This window comes from Triticum aestivum, chromosome 1A, assembly GCF_018294505.1.
Source record: "Triticum aestivum cultivar Chinese Spring chromosome 1A, IWGSC CS RefSeq v2.1, whole genome shotgun sequence".
In the NCBI taxonomy this organism is placed as follows: Eukaryota; Viridiplantae; Streptophyta; class Magnoliopsida; order Poales; family Poaceae; genus Triticum; species Triticum aestivum.
The window spans coordinates 84951728-84967337 of NC_057794.1; the positions used below are offsets into that span (position 1 = coordinate 84951728).

Here is a 15610-nt window from a genome sequence, read left to right on the forward strand (position 1 = left end):
AAGAACATCCGCTTCCTCACCCCTCTCGAGCTCTCCTCCTGAGCTTAGGAAACCACTGTACTTGTTCATACTCGAGCCCTCGCGAGGCCAATCCACTAAAGCAGGACGTGGGGTTTTACACCGCAAGGTGGCCTAAACCTGGGTAAACTCTTGTGTGCTCTACTTGTTTGCTTTCTGGCATTCCATTCTCACCACCAGGAGAAGAGCGAGGCGCTAGGTAGACGTGTAGTGGGAGAGATCTTCGTCACGCCCCTGTGTTCGAATCTTAAGGGTTTTGCGGAGCCCAGAATCCGACAGCCTCCGGTGCCCATCTTTTGCTATGTGAAGTCTTTTGCCCTGTAAAAAATCATAAGCAATCTTTTAGGACGAAACACCACCGCCATGAGGCGGAACCTTGGCGGAACCAATCTAGGGTTCCGGCGGAGCTGTTCTGCCGGGGAAACATCCCTCCCGGAGGGGGAAATCATCACCATCTTCATCACCATCGATCCTCTCATCGGGAGGGGGTCAATCTCCATCAACATCTTCACCAGCACCATCTCATCTCAAACCCTAGTTCATCTCTTGTATCCAATCTTTGTCTCAAAACCTCAGATTGGTACCTGTGGGTTGCTAGTAGTGTTGATTACTCCTTGTAGTTGATGCTAGTTGGTTTAATTGGTGGAAGATCATATGTTCAGATCCTTTATGCATATTAATACCCCTCTGATTATGAACATGAATATGATTTGTGAGTAGTTACGTTTGTTCCTGAGGACATGGGAGAAGTCTTGCTATAAGTAGTCACATGAATTTGGTATTCGTTCGATATTTTGATGAGATGTATGTTGTCTCTCCTCATGTGGTGTCATGTGAACATCCACTACATGACACTTCACCATTATTTGGGCCTAAGGGAAGGCATTGGGAAGTAATAAGTAGATGATGGGTTGCTAGAGTGACAGAAGCATAAACCCTGGTTTATGTGTTGCTTCGTAAGGGGCTGATTTGGACCTATATGTTTCATGCTATGGTTAGGTTTACCTTAATACTTCTTTTGTAGTTGCGGATGCTTGCAAGAGGGGTTAATCATAAGTGGGATGCTTGTGCAAGTAAGGGCAGTACCCAAGCACCGGTCCACCCACATATCAAATTATCAAAGTAACGAACGCGAATCATATGAGCGTGATGAAAACTAGCTTGATGATAATTCCCATGTGTCCTCGGGAGCGCTTTCATTTATATAAGAGTTTGTCTAGGCTTGTCCTTTGCTACAAAAAGGATTGAGCCATCTTGCTGCACCTTATTTACTTTTATTACTTGTTACCTGTTACAAATTACCTTATCACAAAAGTATCTGTTACCGATAATTTCAGTGCTTGCAGAGAATACCTTATTGAAAACTACTTATCATTTCCTTCTGCTCCTCGTTGGGTTAGACACTCTTACTTATCGAAAGGACTACGATAGATCCCCTATACTTGCGGGTCATCAATGTGCCAGCAGTAGTGGCCAGTAACTCGAACACTACATCAAGACATGACTTTTGGGTTGTCTCCCTGTCGTCAAGATAGTTTTTATCAGCTTTCTTGGAGACCAACAGGGATGTCTCACTATCTTGAACCTTATCTGCATTACTTCCTTTACCATTGCATAACGGGGTACTCTTCTCCAATATTTTTTCTGCATTCTAAAAGAGAAACAAGCAGACACATCACATGTTTACCATGGTGTATATGAAACTCATTTTGGTAAATCAGTTCAGTAGTAAAGTGGACAGGATAACAACATGAAATAAACATATATCTATGTACCATGGTCACTGTATGGTCTATATCATTCTAGTTTTTGTTGCCAAATCAAGATAGAGACACAGTTCAAATAATATTTATTTAAGACAAAGCAGCATAGACAGAATATAAGTGTGGGAAACTACACAACAATAACAACACTTGTAATGTGCATGACATGAGAACAGAACTGTTTATTCAATTGAAACTAAAATCAACATATAGCAAGTTACAACAACAAACTAGTTAAAAACAGGTTTAAAACATACCCATTGCGCCATTGAAGTTTCAATTCCATCCTTCAAATTTGAAAATAGTTGGTATGAGTAAATATAGTGATGTAAGAGCAAAGGAGTATGAATCATAGCTACAGAACCTGACGTGAGAACAATTCTTCTTCTACTTTAAGCGTTGAGTTGGGGTTCAGAGTGGTGGTCCTCGTGCTTTGGGCACTGCAGTTGCCTTACTATCTGCTCATGTCTGGGTGCTCTGTGGTGGAGACAGTGTTGTGTCAACTTCAACTGGGTTACTATGTGCTGGGGTTGGGGTTAGAAGGGGTGTAGTTGGTTCTCTGTCCAACTGGGTAGGGGTACAATCTGCGAGAGTCTGTGTTATGTGTGGTGGGGCTGGTTCTTGGGCAAGTACAACCGTGATTCTATCTGCATCGACTGGTAGCACTATCTTTTTTGAAGACCGTGTTGTTACTCCCTCAGATACTGCCATCACCCCCTCCAATTCAAATGGCTAATAAACAAGAAAAGTAATTGAATGTATAGACATTGTATGATAGACAGGTGCAATGGATAGTGGGGAATAAAAGAGGGCATGAAATAATTCACATTTATGTTGTCTAACCAAACATGATAGCATGACACAATTTCACATATATCATGGCTAACTAAATAGGATAGCTTGACACAATTTCACATATATGATGGCTAACTAAACAGGATAGAAAAACATAATTCAAAATATGATGACTATGTAAACAAGATGACATGATATAACTATATGATGTGTTTATTAAATAGGCTGGCATGCATAATTCACATACATGCCGCCTATGGAAACATGATAGCATGATATAATTCATGGATAGAATGACATAATTCAAAATATGATGACTGTAAACACTAAATAGGATGAGATGATATAACTATATGATGTCTTTATTAAATGGGTTGTCATGCCATAATTCAGATAGATGTTGTCTATGTAAACATGATGGCATGATATAATTCAAATATATGATTTATATACTAAGCAAGTAAGCAGATGGCAATCGCATATATGATGTAAAAACTAAGTAATGCAAGACAACATATGCATGATATGAGTAATATAACCCTGCCAAGTTTGAGCATACACCTCAGGGGGAAAATAGGATTGGTCATCTGCCTATGAATCCTCCTCTGAGGAGCTATATGTAAGCAGCAAGATGTATGGTTCAGCAGGTAGCATTGTCTACTCTAAAGACCTTGTTTTCACTCTAGATTTTTCCATCACCATGTCAAATGGCTGATGCACATGAAGAGTAGTTGAATATACTAACATTGTTGACAAATGTAATACGTAATGAAAAAAAAGGATGGCATGATATAATTCACATATAAGATGACTAGCTAAGCATGATGGCATTGCAAAATTAACATATATGATGCCTGGCTAAACAAGATGGCGTTGCATAATTCACATATATGATAAAGAAACTAAACACATGGCATTCACACAAAGCATGACTAAACTAAGCAGATGACATATTTGATGTATAAAGTAAGTAATGCAATGCACCATATGCATGATATGACCAACATCAACATGCAAAGTTAGAGCGACGTCCTCAGGGGTTAAATAGGAGTCGTCTGCTCCTTCTGAATCCCCATCAGAACAGTTATCTTCCTCTTGATTACAATCTGAAATGGGTGGAGGGGGTTGCCTTTGCACCCATCATGGAGCGACATCTGCATGAAATTTTATTGCCACGCAAGGCTCGTCTCTTTTGCTCTACATATTTAGTACCATTGTGTACAATAACTGACATGCATAGGAATAAAACATAGTGAGATTATGTAAGGAGTGCATGCAAAAATCCAGAGTGATGGTAGCAACCTGTGGATAGACCCAAAACCAATGATAGCAGGCAGATAATGGCTTCAGTTAAAAATACAAATAATGGCTTCTTTACTGTTTGTTTCCCACCCAACATGAAACTCATAGTAGACACTAGAGATTAACAGATAGTAGATAGATACTATTGATTGCGGCCCTGATATGTACCCCAGAACCATTTAAAAACTCAAGTTTGAGCATTAGTTTGGATCTGACTTAGATTCTAATCGATGAACAGGACGATAAAGTAGCATGTAATATTAAGCGATGCATAACGTAAGCAGAAACGGAAGAGTGCCACCTCTCTTGCGAACCCGTGTAGTCCTCGAGGTCATCTGCTCAGTTGATGATGGTAATGTAGTTGTCATGGCTGCCGGCGGCGGGGAAGAAGATCTGAGGCGGCAAAAGACAGTCTGGAGGGCGGATCCCTGCTGTGGTGGACCCTTCTGTCGCTGGAGCAGCTGAGCTGGGGTGGACGACGACACATCAGGAGCGGGAAAAACCACACAAGGTTTTATTTGACAACTACCTGTAAGAGAAGTAATTCTGTAAGGGCTCATTTGAATGGAGGATTCTAGCAACGCAAGGATAGGAAATACACAATAATAGGATTGGAATACATTTGCAAAACAGAGAATTTAAAATCACATGATTTCTGTCAATCTGTGTGTTTGGTTCACATAAATTGGAAGGTCACATGAATGCAAAGAAGCATGGTCAAATTAAGTCAAACCATAAGAAAATATACAGTTATAATGCTATTATGCTACTATCACTTAGTATTGTTCTTCATGGATAGGAATTTGAAAAGGAGGGCCAAGTGGATATTAAAATTCCTATGGTTTTTCTTTGAAAGGACACTAAAGAAAGAAATCCTACAGTTTTCCTTTGCTCTATTCCTTTAAACCAAATTCATTAATAGTAGTACCATAGGAAACTTTTGAATTCTTGTGTTTTCATTCACTTTTCCTTTCAACCACTGACAATTCTAGTAGGAAGGCTTGAACATGCAAAAGCCTACACTGCAAAAATGTTTTTGTGCTACTTGTACTACTTTGGACCCAGGCCACTGCCCTACTAACTAAACTCCTAGGCCCATCTACACATGCACAACTCAAATGCACAAAAATAAATAATGATGGCTTTCGAGAGAGTCCATCATGGATAGCTAAGTTTTCTGGTACCTCACTGCTTGTTATATAGTTGAAACTAATCGTATTTCACGTTACTACGTGTGCTCAGTGGACAATATATATATAACATGCCGAGTAAAAAAGCGATGCAACAGGTGTACAACCTCTTTGGCGAAGCCATGTCGATCTCAGCTCATTGGGTTGGGCGTTGAGGATGTTGCGGCTGATGTGACAGTCGAGGAGGGGAAGAAGATTTTAGGCGCCTGGAGATGGAGCCAAGGGTACTGCTCCATTGTGATGGAGGGTTTCGTCTTTGGAGCAGCTCCGGTGAGGTGTACGACGGCGAGGCTAAAGTAGGACAAGAGAGACAGCGTTAATCTGAAGTGGTATTCTAATAGCATCTCCGATAGATGATGTAAAATACATAACCAAAAAGTGCTAGATGTAAAATACATCAGCCGCTCATCTCTAGACTTAACTATCAAAACTGTATTTAACTGTCAAAATTGAGTTTTACTGTCGAAACTGAATTTTCCTGTTGAAACTGAATTTTACAGTCGAAGCTGAACGCACTAGTAGCAGAAAAGCAGTGCACTAATATTTTCGGCCGCTTGAGCACTAGTCGCAGAGTAGGAGTGATCTAAATCGGTAGCCACTTCTATCGTACTACCAGAGAGCAGTCGGGGCAGAGCAACAACAACGCCCAAAGCAGCAGCGCGTGCGAGAGCTAGGGCAGCTGGTTAGCAGCAGTAGGAGTGCGAGCGAGATCCGGAGCTGCTGGTCGTATAGCAGCAGCACAAGCAAGAGTAGACTAGCAACGGAAGCAAGAGCAAGAACAAGAGCAGCACCGCAGGCAAGAGCCAGAGCAAACCAGGCAGGGGACCGAGAGCAAGAGCAAGAGCAGCAACGCAAGAAAGAACTAGAGCAGACCAGGCAAGGGACCGAGAGCAAGAGCAGAGCAGCAGCGCGAGCGAGAGCCGAAGCAGTAGCAGTAGGACCAGCAAGAGCTGGAGAAGCAGCGGCAACTCCAACTGATGTGGACGTCGCCGTCGAGGGAGCGACACCATGGAGGAAGTGGCCGGTGATGCCTCCATAGATGAAGCCGCGTCATGGCGGCTCGGGACCGAGCGTCGGCAGCATCATGAGGTCGAATCAAGAAGAAAATGAAGCGATTAGTGTAGAACCTCTTTGGTGGCGCCGATTAGGCCTCAGCTTCATCTAAGGAATCGGTGATTGTGCTGCTCTTCTGGTGGTGCCGGTGAAGAAGATGCTATGTGAATGGAGGTGGCACGAGAGACAAGGCGAATGTTAGGGCAACTCCTTTGAGGTGGAGGATGGGGTGGCTGAACCGGCGGTATGACGAGATTGACGACGGATCCTCATCCGGTGCGGTGGATGAGGGACGTCGAGGTGTTGTTGTGGACGACGTCATAGGGGAAGAGGCTCCGGCTGGGTGGCGGGCGGAGGAGGGTGTGGGGCTTCGCAGGTTTTCGCAGCCTCGGTGTACAAATGGGGGGGGATCAGATGGGAGGGGGAACCATGGCTTAGGGATGCGCTTGTCCGAAATGTGGGGTAAGTTACAAAAGTAGCCCCACCGATTTGAACTAGGTGGTTCTTTCGGTTCAGGGGTATCACAGGAATTTCGTTTGTCGGGATTTCGTAGGAGGTGGGAGTTTTCGCACGCGTTGTAATTTTGGGATAGCAAGGCACGGGTTGAGATGGAGGGAATTCTAGGAGCACAAAGAGACAAAGAGATATCTTAAAATTTCAGGATAACAAGGCGCCGGTTGAAATTTCGGACAAGCCTAACGTGTATACTATATCAAATCAATTCACACTTCCCTCAACGAAAAACCCAAAAAGAAATCAATTCACACCACACAAGAGAGTCTAGTCCCGTGTACTGTACCAAATCAATTCGCACTACAAATGCCATTCAAAACTTTGAATCCATGTTATGTTCAATTAAAATATTTCGCTACGTGTATAATGCATGCAACCTGCTACTCAAATAAACATTTTAGTGCATTCCAAACATATATGCGACCACTTCAATATGAACTAAATTTGAATTATTTCTCTATTTGAATAAGATCTACAATTATGATTGTTGTCAATTTAAACCATTTGAATTCATTTCTCTATTTTAATAAGATCTACAATCATCATTATTGTCAAGTTAAACTATCGTTTGTATATTATCTTCATAGCACGCCACATGATTAATTACTGTCAAGTTAGATATGAACTATGTGTACTATATGAACTCGAACTCGATTTTTTGAATCCACTTTATGTTGATTTCAAATCACAGTACATTTCAAGGTCTACCTAGATCTTCATAATCTAAACCATGTCTCATATGTATAATGTGTTTATCACATAATTTATGGTGCCCCGTCCCTACGCCTACAAGTATTTAGATGTGAGTTGCAAATGCCACACATTATCACAAATTCAAATAAAATGCGAGATTGTTTGATATATAGTATGGTTTATTGTCCGATGTTTAATTGTGAGATACAAACGCCACACATTATCACAAATTAAAATAAAATATGAGATTGTTCGATATTTAGCTGTGAGTTGCACGCCACGCATTATCACATTATAGTATAACATGTCCAAAAACACACCACGTGTATCACCGCTATATTCATGCATGCATAGGTTTATAACACTATGATCTCTTATTCAAATATGTGAATCCACTTTCAAATCGAATTATGATCTTTGTTAGTCTCTTACATCCACACAATTCTCTAACCTTTGTAGCTAGCACTAACTTTCTCTCATGCATGCACACGCCCTCCTCGCCCTCCCCCTTCCTCATCATTCTATCCACCACGCACATTTATTTTTTCTTTAGGTCGTTCTCCCACGGTCTCCACAACTCCTTCTTTTTGACACATACTGATCGATAAACCTCTCTAGTGATGTCTGCCTACCATATACACACACACTTTCCATTTCCTCCTTTCTGTGTCCATGCCTCGTGTCTCTGATATGGTCCCACACATGTGTAAACTCTCGCCCCTCTTTTCATCGATCTCACAATCACACACTCCTCCCCCTATCTAGCTAGTAGGCCTCTCGCACCACCTCCTAGATCCATATCTCTCTCTATCCGTCTCTCTGGGCCTTATTTGCCTCTAACAAATGGATGTACACCGACTGATCTCCCACTATACATATAGCTAGCTATGTCGCTTATAACTCCTTTTCCCCACGCGTCGATCGATCTACCTCATTAGTTATGTCTCTCCCTTCCTTCGACACACAACAATTGATCTACCGATCTAGTTAGGTCTACTTACCAAACACATGATCCCCCTTCATCATCCATGCATGCCTCCCGACACATCTATCATGCACATGCACACACAGAAACACATCCCCACTCTTCTTCATAATATGTAGTTGTACCCTCAGTTTGTCTAGTAGGCCTCTCCCACCATATCCGAGAAGCAACTCCACCACCCCTCCGACACTCTACCTCTCTCCCCCCTCTCTCTCTCCCTCCCTCCCTCCCTCCCTCTCTCTCTCTCTCTTTGTCTCTATCTATCTATCTCTCTCTCTCTGTCCTAGCCTATTTCCCGTCCTTCACTTATCTATGGATGTCAACCGATCTCCCTCAAGACATAGCTAGGTCTCTCCTTCTCAACACATATACAAGTCGATCTACCTCTCTAATTAGGTCTCTGCCCCCTCCCCCACACACACTGATACATCGAGTGCTCTAGTCATGTCTCCCTGCCACACACAAACTTACCATGTGCCCTCTGATGTTCTGGTAGGTCAGTCGCCCTATATCTTTGCTGTGCACACCACAATTTCGATGGCTCTCTTCATCGATCTCGCACCCACACACTTGATCCTCTCTTCAACTCTATCGATATCTATAACCCCTCCCTCTCTTCTCGTGGTTCGCCCCCTCTATATCAGTACCTAATAATAAAGGAGGAAACTTTCATAGTTCTCCATAAGTCATCATTGATTTTGTGTTAAACACAAAGATTGACGGCTAAGATTTAAAAGGAGGTAGGTTTTTTTCTCCTTCCGTCACCCCTTAAGTGACAAACTTTACATCCTTTTCCGTACAAAAAAACTAACTAGCAAGGCTGCGATTCGAACTCAGGACCACCATATTGATAACACATATAATAACCATCCAACCATATAGCATTATTATTCTTTTTTTCGTGAATTCGCGTTGTGGCGTATCATTCCATTGACAGAAGAGTGAGAGAATACAGTGTTGGTATCCTAGATAGCCGTACACCAAGATGCGGCATTAGGGAGACCAGTGAGCCGGAGAGAGGGGGTTGCTCAGCCCCAAATACAAAGATCAGGTTATAGGGATGATCCTATCTAATCCTTTGGCGCCTGCCCTTCCCAACGCCTAGCCTCGGTCTTGATCGTGTCCAGGAGCTCGCCACTTGAGGGTTGCACGCCATCGAAGATGATGCCATTCCGGTGTTTCCAAATGGCCCAGACTGTTATAGTGACAAGTGAGGCAAAACCCTTGCGGAGGCAGGAGGGGGCGGCCAAGGCGCTAGCGGACCACTAGTCGAAGAGCCCGGTCAGGCCATCCGGTGGCGCAATCGGTAGTCTGCACCAAGAAAGGACTTCATGCCAGGTGATGCACGCAAACACACATCCGGCAAGGATGTGGTGCAGAGTTCCGCCATCCTGGGCACAAAACTGGCAGACAGTAGGGTGCGGCAGCCCTCGGTGCACCAAGCGATCAACAGTCCAGCACCAGTTTTTAGAAGCAAGCCAGAGAAAGAACTTGACGTTGAGCGGTGCCCAGCTGCGCCAAATGAGTTTCCAGATGGGCGCTGTTGTTGAGCCAATGAACATGGCGGTGTAGCAAGAATTGGCAGTGTATGCACCCTTCAAGGACCATCGCTAGGTAAGGGTATCCGGGGTGGAGGAGAGGGAAATAAGCCGAAGGCGGCGCCATACATTGACGTACTTGAGGGTAGCCAGCGGTCCGAGGGTGCCGGCAATGTCGGAGATCCAGCTCTGGTTGTGGAGGCCTTCGCTAACAAGGTTGTGGATAGCATCGTTATTCTTCAATAGAGATAAAATCTATGTGTACGTACTGGATGGATGGAGACTATGGGCCAGCACATCAGCATTGCATGGCTCCGACATTATACAAAACTAGCAGAATGCCCGTGCGTTGCTACGGGAAATAATACGGATAAACAAATATACTAATATTTAGGAAAAGATGTGCATACCCTCCTTACCAAAGGAATTGAATGTGCATACCCTCCTTACCAAAGCAATTGAATGTACATATGTTGCCACTGGATAATATAAATATTATGTAACCACACATTGTTTTACTATTGTTATATAGAGAACCCCGCCGTTTTCTATCTAGAGGGAACTTTTGCCTTCCTCATTTCCTATTTTCAAGATGTTTCTTTCTACACTCACCTTGCTAATATACATGTGATTTTTTTCTCCTCTACTCATCCTTCTCCATCACACCATCGGATTTAATGAACTATGCCACTATATTTTTGTCACTACATCTTTGTTATGCTCCTTGATCGTCCCCTTAGGGAAGCACCAACACTTGGTACTTAGGACATGCGCCAGGATCAGAAACCTGGCCGATTGGCACTTATCCCTCTCTCGGAACAGGCTTTCGCCCCGCTTTAAGCAATGAACCAAAGTACACGGCCGAACGATACAATATAGTGTGGAGGTCCCCAAGATACAACATGAGCCTAGAACAAGCCTAACACCTCACCGAGGCACGAAAAAAGACCCCCGAGCTCAATGACAACGCCCCCAAGAAGGTGACGGCGCAAAACGTCGCCGAATGTCAGTGTCAGATATAGCGTCGGCGTGAGCCATTTCCATATGACAAAGGCAAAGTCACATTTGGTACAAACTTAGATCTGATTTTCTACCATCCTCCATCATGTGGTACCATATTCCCTGAAAACTAATACCAATAAAATGCATGACTTGTAGAAGTCGTCAATAACGAATGTTGAAGTCTAGTAAAAATTTGTGTTTTTCTATAAACATGCTAAAAACCATAGAATAAGCCATTCCCAACATTTGATATCACAAAAAGATAAACTTAGCAAGTTGAAAAGGGCTAAATCACCTTCTTTTGAAACATGTAGTAAATCATGAGGAGCATACATTTTGCCTCCATTTCTTAAAACTGGGTCACAAACCACAGATAGTTTGAACATATATTAGCAAATTCTGTTAAGAATTCATCTATGAAGACACAATAAGATTTTGTACAAAAGAATAACCATAGGGATAGTGGAAGGTGAGAAAAGGTTGTGAATGGAAACAGAGCCAACGTAGTCTGAATAGCATAAATAGCATGGTACATAAAAAAACTATTGAGAAAATAAATAAATATCCCTATGGTTAGAAGCAGATTTATTTATTACACCACTACAAGCACATCCTACAAGGAGATGATGCTAATTATTTGCTCAATAGGGATAAACTTGTTTAATTTTGTGATTTTTTTATAACAAGTTGATTTTGATTACAAACCATAGGGAGATGATGCTCATTATTTTGATTACATCATCTCCTTGTAGGGTTTAATTACATAAAAAAATCAACTTCACTTATAAAAAAATCACAAAACCATAGGGATATTTATAATCCTTCATGTTATAAAAAAACTATTGAGAAAATCAATAAACCTTCTTTAATTTTGATTACACCACTACAAGCACACCCAAATCCACAAAAAGAACAAAAAATAAATCACAAAACCTTCTTCATGGCTCTACCTCTCTCCACCATGCGGCCTGGACAGAAGTTTGGCCATATCTAGGGTCTTGACTTCATAGGCTATTTATCCCGAGAATGCTTGACATGGACGTCCTACTGCATATCAATCCCACTCGTCGGCGGATGAATTTTTGGTGCAGGCTGGGAGCATGACCTGGGAAATGGCGTCGACTGATTTCTGCAAATGTTAGAGTAATAATATATGACATGCAACTTACACAAAGCATACCGTCAAATTCGTATGTGAAAGGAGCTTTTAATGATATAATTTTCACATTATACATGTCATGTATTATTAATCTTATCAATAGTCAATGACGGTCTTGAAAAACGCATTAGGCCCTATATAGATGGAAGGAGGGAGTACAAATTATAAAATTTCTTAAAAAACAAGCAAAAACACCTTTAGTTGTATCTAAATGCCCAATGTCAGTATAAAAATGGGGCAACAAATAGAAAAGAGGCCAATAACTTCATTTTTATTTATTATTTGCGAATGAGGCCAATCACTTCATTAAATGAACACACTAAAGGCAATATTTCCTTTCTCGGTATCTCATAATCTGTCATTCCAGCATTCAAGTCTTAAATTCTCAAGCAAGCATTTTCTCCAAAAGCCAATTTGGTGAAAAATTCATACTGCAAGTAAATTAGAGAATAGATGAAAGTATCTTACAAAGCTAGTCCATATGGTCGAAGCCTGCAACGGCTTCTAAGATGCCAACAACAGGTTTAAACCTTTTCTTCTTTTTGGTTTCTGGCAAAGATTAAAATCGCGGGCGAGAGGGAATCGCGGCCGGGATTTTTGCAGCGACGATTAAGGAAATAATGGTGCAATCGCCTGATCTCCCGCTATTTACTGAGCCATGCAAATCGCAGGGCGGTTTCAGATCCGTGATAGCTTAGATTTCGCCCGCGATTTTAATCTTTGGTTTCTGGATAAAATTTGTGCATGGACATAAGCTAAAATCACATGTAAGTGCAATGAGGCAGGGAGAGAAAGAGATAAAAGGAAATTGACAAGTACATTTTTTTTGCTCCGAGCAACATATCTCCCAAATATGTTTCCCATCCCAGACCATATCTCTACTACAAAATCCTTGCTCCTAGCTTCTCCAACATGCCCCTTGCATACAGAGCCGTTGAGAAAACTATATCCAAAAACAGTTGAGAAAATAACTCTTCAGACCCAAGAGGCCAAGACCCGTGTTGCCCCACCTCCCACCATGATCCGTCCTCCGAACTCCGTTGCAACGCCTGCCACTCCGCTGGTTCCCTGCCCAGCTTCCCTTATCTGCTCTGCCAACACACTTCACCATGCCTGCATCCACCCAGCTCGCAACGATCCTGGCCACTCACGTCCTCTGCCACAATTTGGCGGTCGTTCGTATGCCCTTCGCTCGTCCATCTCGAACAAAAGCTTCACATGTGCATGGTCAGGCTGGCAAAGTGAGATTTGGGTGGATCAGACTGTGTTCACAACCAAATCCATTCCACTGCTAAAAGTGCTAGTAGCAAAGACTACTCATGCGTAGTAGGAAAAATATCCTCAACACATCTTGTCAGTTTTCTATTATGATTTCAGATATGCTCGTAACCAATCCCTAGCTGATATAGCTAGGAAAGGTCACAAGTGTTCCTTAAAAAACACAAGATCCTCCATTAAGGTATACTTTCTGTTTGGTCGAGCCATTTCAGCTAAGCCATCGAATTCTTTTGGTAAATTCAGAATCATGATTCCTCAGACCTGACGATCTGGCATACTATTCCAATATATTCTGAACAATATTTAAACCTGGGTTTAGACTAAGATTAGTCCACAACCTGATTGTGTATCTCTCGTCTGTCTAGTATCTCAACACTTTATGATTAAACCATAAACATTGTAATATACTGGAAAAGCACCATCAACTGCAGTAAAATTCAGAAAACCTGAATACTGTACCCGTGATCTATTTTCGCATTCTATGAGCAACCTCAACTACGATAAACAATTCATGCCCGATGACCACCTGTTTAGAACCAATGATCAATCTAAGCGAAAGTTCCCAATACGAGGTGCAATACATAGTTTACAGAATCACATCGACAAAACGAACTGCAAAACTATCTTCTTCACCAAACGAACTTGCATAAGCTAACGAAAACAGGTAAATAATCCAGCTCCATAAATGCGGTGCAAAGCAGACTACATAACAATATCTGAAAATACACCGCAAGTTTAATCATAGTAAGAATCGAGAAAACATAACATTTCCTATTGCCTGCAGGCACTTTAGCACAGAAGCATCAATACGAACACAATCATCTTAAATTCTTAATCCATACCAAATAGTTCAATGATTCCTCATAGTTCAAATAGAGAGTTCATAAATAGTGGTAATGATGAGTAATACAACACACATTTTACAGGTGTAGATAAAATTAACACCCGATCACGCGCAATGTACAATTTTTTTTAATAAACATACAAACTCAATGGATCAATCGAGCAAGACGGTCTTTCATCACACAACATTGCGTACCTGGCAGAGGTCCCTGCGTCCAGCGCCCTCACATTGTATCTGTATACCTATGTACCTATGATTCAGGATAGGTGAAGCATACAAACGATCAGAAAAATATAGAAAAATGATCAGAACATAAATACCTGTGATGTTCGGTGATGTAGGGCATGGCCTTGCGCCGCTCCTCGCTGCAAGAAACGATGTTCAGGACAGGTGAAGCATACAAACGATCAGGAAATACAGAAATGGACAGAAAACTCCACAAAACGAACAGAATGTAAATATCTGTGATGTTCCGTGATGTAGGGAACGATTGACACGGCCTTGCCGGTCCTCACTGACCGCAGACCACCCCCTGACCCTACTGTTCCGCGATGGCGGCGGCGGCGTCCTCCAACAACCACGCCCTCCCTCAAGTCCTGCCCTCACCTGGGGTTTCGCGATGGCGGTGGGCGGCGGCGGAGGTGGCGGTCTCAGAGGTCAGCGGAGGCGGCGGAGGCAGCGACCCAAGGAATCCTGGTCCCGTGATGGTGGCCACGACGGAGTAATCCCACAACCACGCCATTGTGACTCCGTGTCGGTTGGCGGCACTATCGCTGGATGTAGCAGACCACTCCATTCCTGCCCAGCAGGATAGCCCCCGGCGCGAGGGCGAACACCACAACGACGGCGAGGATCGCAGCGAAGGTGCCAGCGCGATGGGTCCCTGCCGAGGCGGGGGTCGCCATCCGGATGATAGTCGAGGCGAGGGAACATGAGGAGGCAGAGGGAGGGAGGGAGGGAGGGAGAAAGGGCGCGGCGGCTGGGTCGAGGAGATGTGCGGCGGCTGGGCAGCGATGGGGAATTGGTGATACATGCTTGTTTTTGCAGCGTGATGCGGGGGTTAAAACCGGTCGGGGGAGGGGAGAGGGTACACGATGGGAGGAAAAAACAGTTTGTATGGGGAAAAATCGGTGGGGTGGGGTGGTGTGATCGATTCCCTCGATCGGTGGGTGGGCTGCGAGCGAACGAAACCATGTACGGACTGCGTAATCCCTACTCCTAATTATCAAATATTACATGATTGAATTCAATCGACACTTACCAAAGTAAGCATGAATAAATGGGAAGAGGATCGGATGCGATTCGGTTTTAGTTGAGAAGGAGAAAGAAATTAAAAAGTGGGAAGGTGATCTCACGTAAGAAGGTAAGCAAATCATGATGTGATTGTTGAATCCTTAATTACCTAAGAATTAAATGAGCATCTATCAAAGAAAGCGCAAGAATTATTACCTGATATATAAACCGATGAAGTGGGGAG

The 15610-nt window shown here is 42.9% G+C and overlaps 1 protein-coding gene across 3 annotated transcripts; it reads right to left on the reverse strand.

The window, feature by feature from the left end:
• Window positions 1-12779: 12779 nt before the first annotated feature.
• Window positions 12780-15196, reverse strand: LOC123191274 (WAS/WASL-interacting protein family member 1). Of its 3 annotated transcripts, none has more exons than XR_006496783.1 (4): window positions 14740-15196; window positions 14454-14498; window positions 14329-14383; window positions 12780-13244 (listed from the first exon to the last, which is right to left on the reverse strand). XR_006496783.1 is itself a non-coding variant. In XM_044604097.1 (4 exons), exons 1-4 carry the CDS (start codon window positions 15164-15166, stop codon window positions 13116-13118), a joined length of 648 nt encoding a protein of 215 aa, XP_044460032.1. In that variant the 5' UTR covers window positions 15167-15191; the 3' UTR covers window positions 12780-13115. The 3 variants fall into 3 exon arrangements, 2 of the variants coding, with proteins under 2 accessions (XP_044460032.1, XP_044460026.1); XM_044604097.1 differs by having other exon boundaries at window positions 14329-14375; window positions 14740-15191; XM_044604091.1 differs by having other exon boundaries at window positions 14329-14498; window positions 14740-15191.
• Between the last annotated feature and the right edge of the window lie 414 nt (window positions 15197-15610).

Coding starts and splice junctions, on each gene's coding strand:
- LOC123191274 (XM_044604091.1), bottom strand. CDS start 15,166: ATGTATCACCAATTCCCCATCGCTGCCCAGCCGCCGCACATCTCCTCG. Junction 14,499..14,739: donor CCGCCATCGCGAAACCCCAG/GTGAGGGCAGGA, acceptor CGTTTCTTGCAG/CGAGGAGCGGCGCAAGGCCA. Junction 13,245..14,328: donor GACGCAGGGACCTCTGCCAG/GTACGCAATGTT, acceptor TCACTTTGCCAG/CCTGACCATGCACATGTGAA.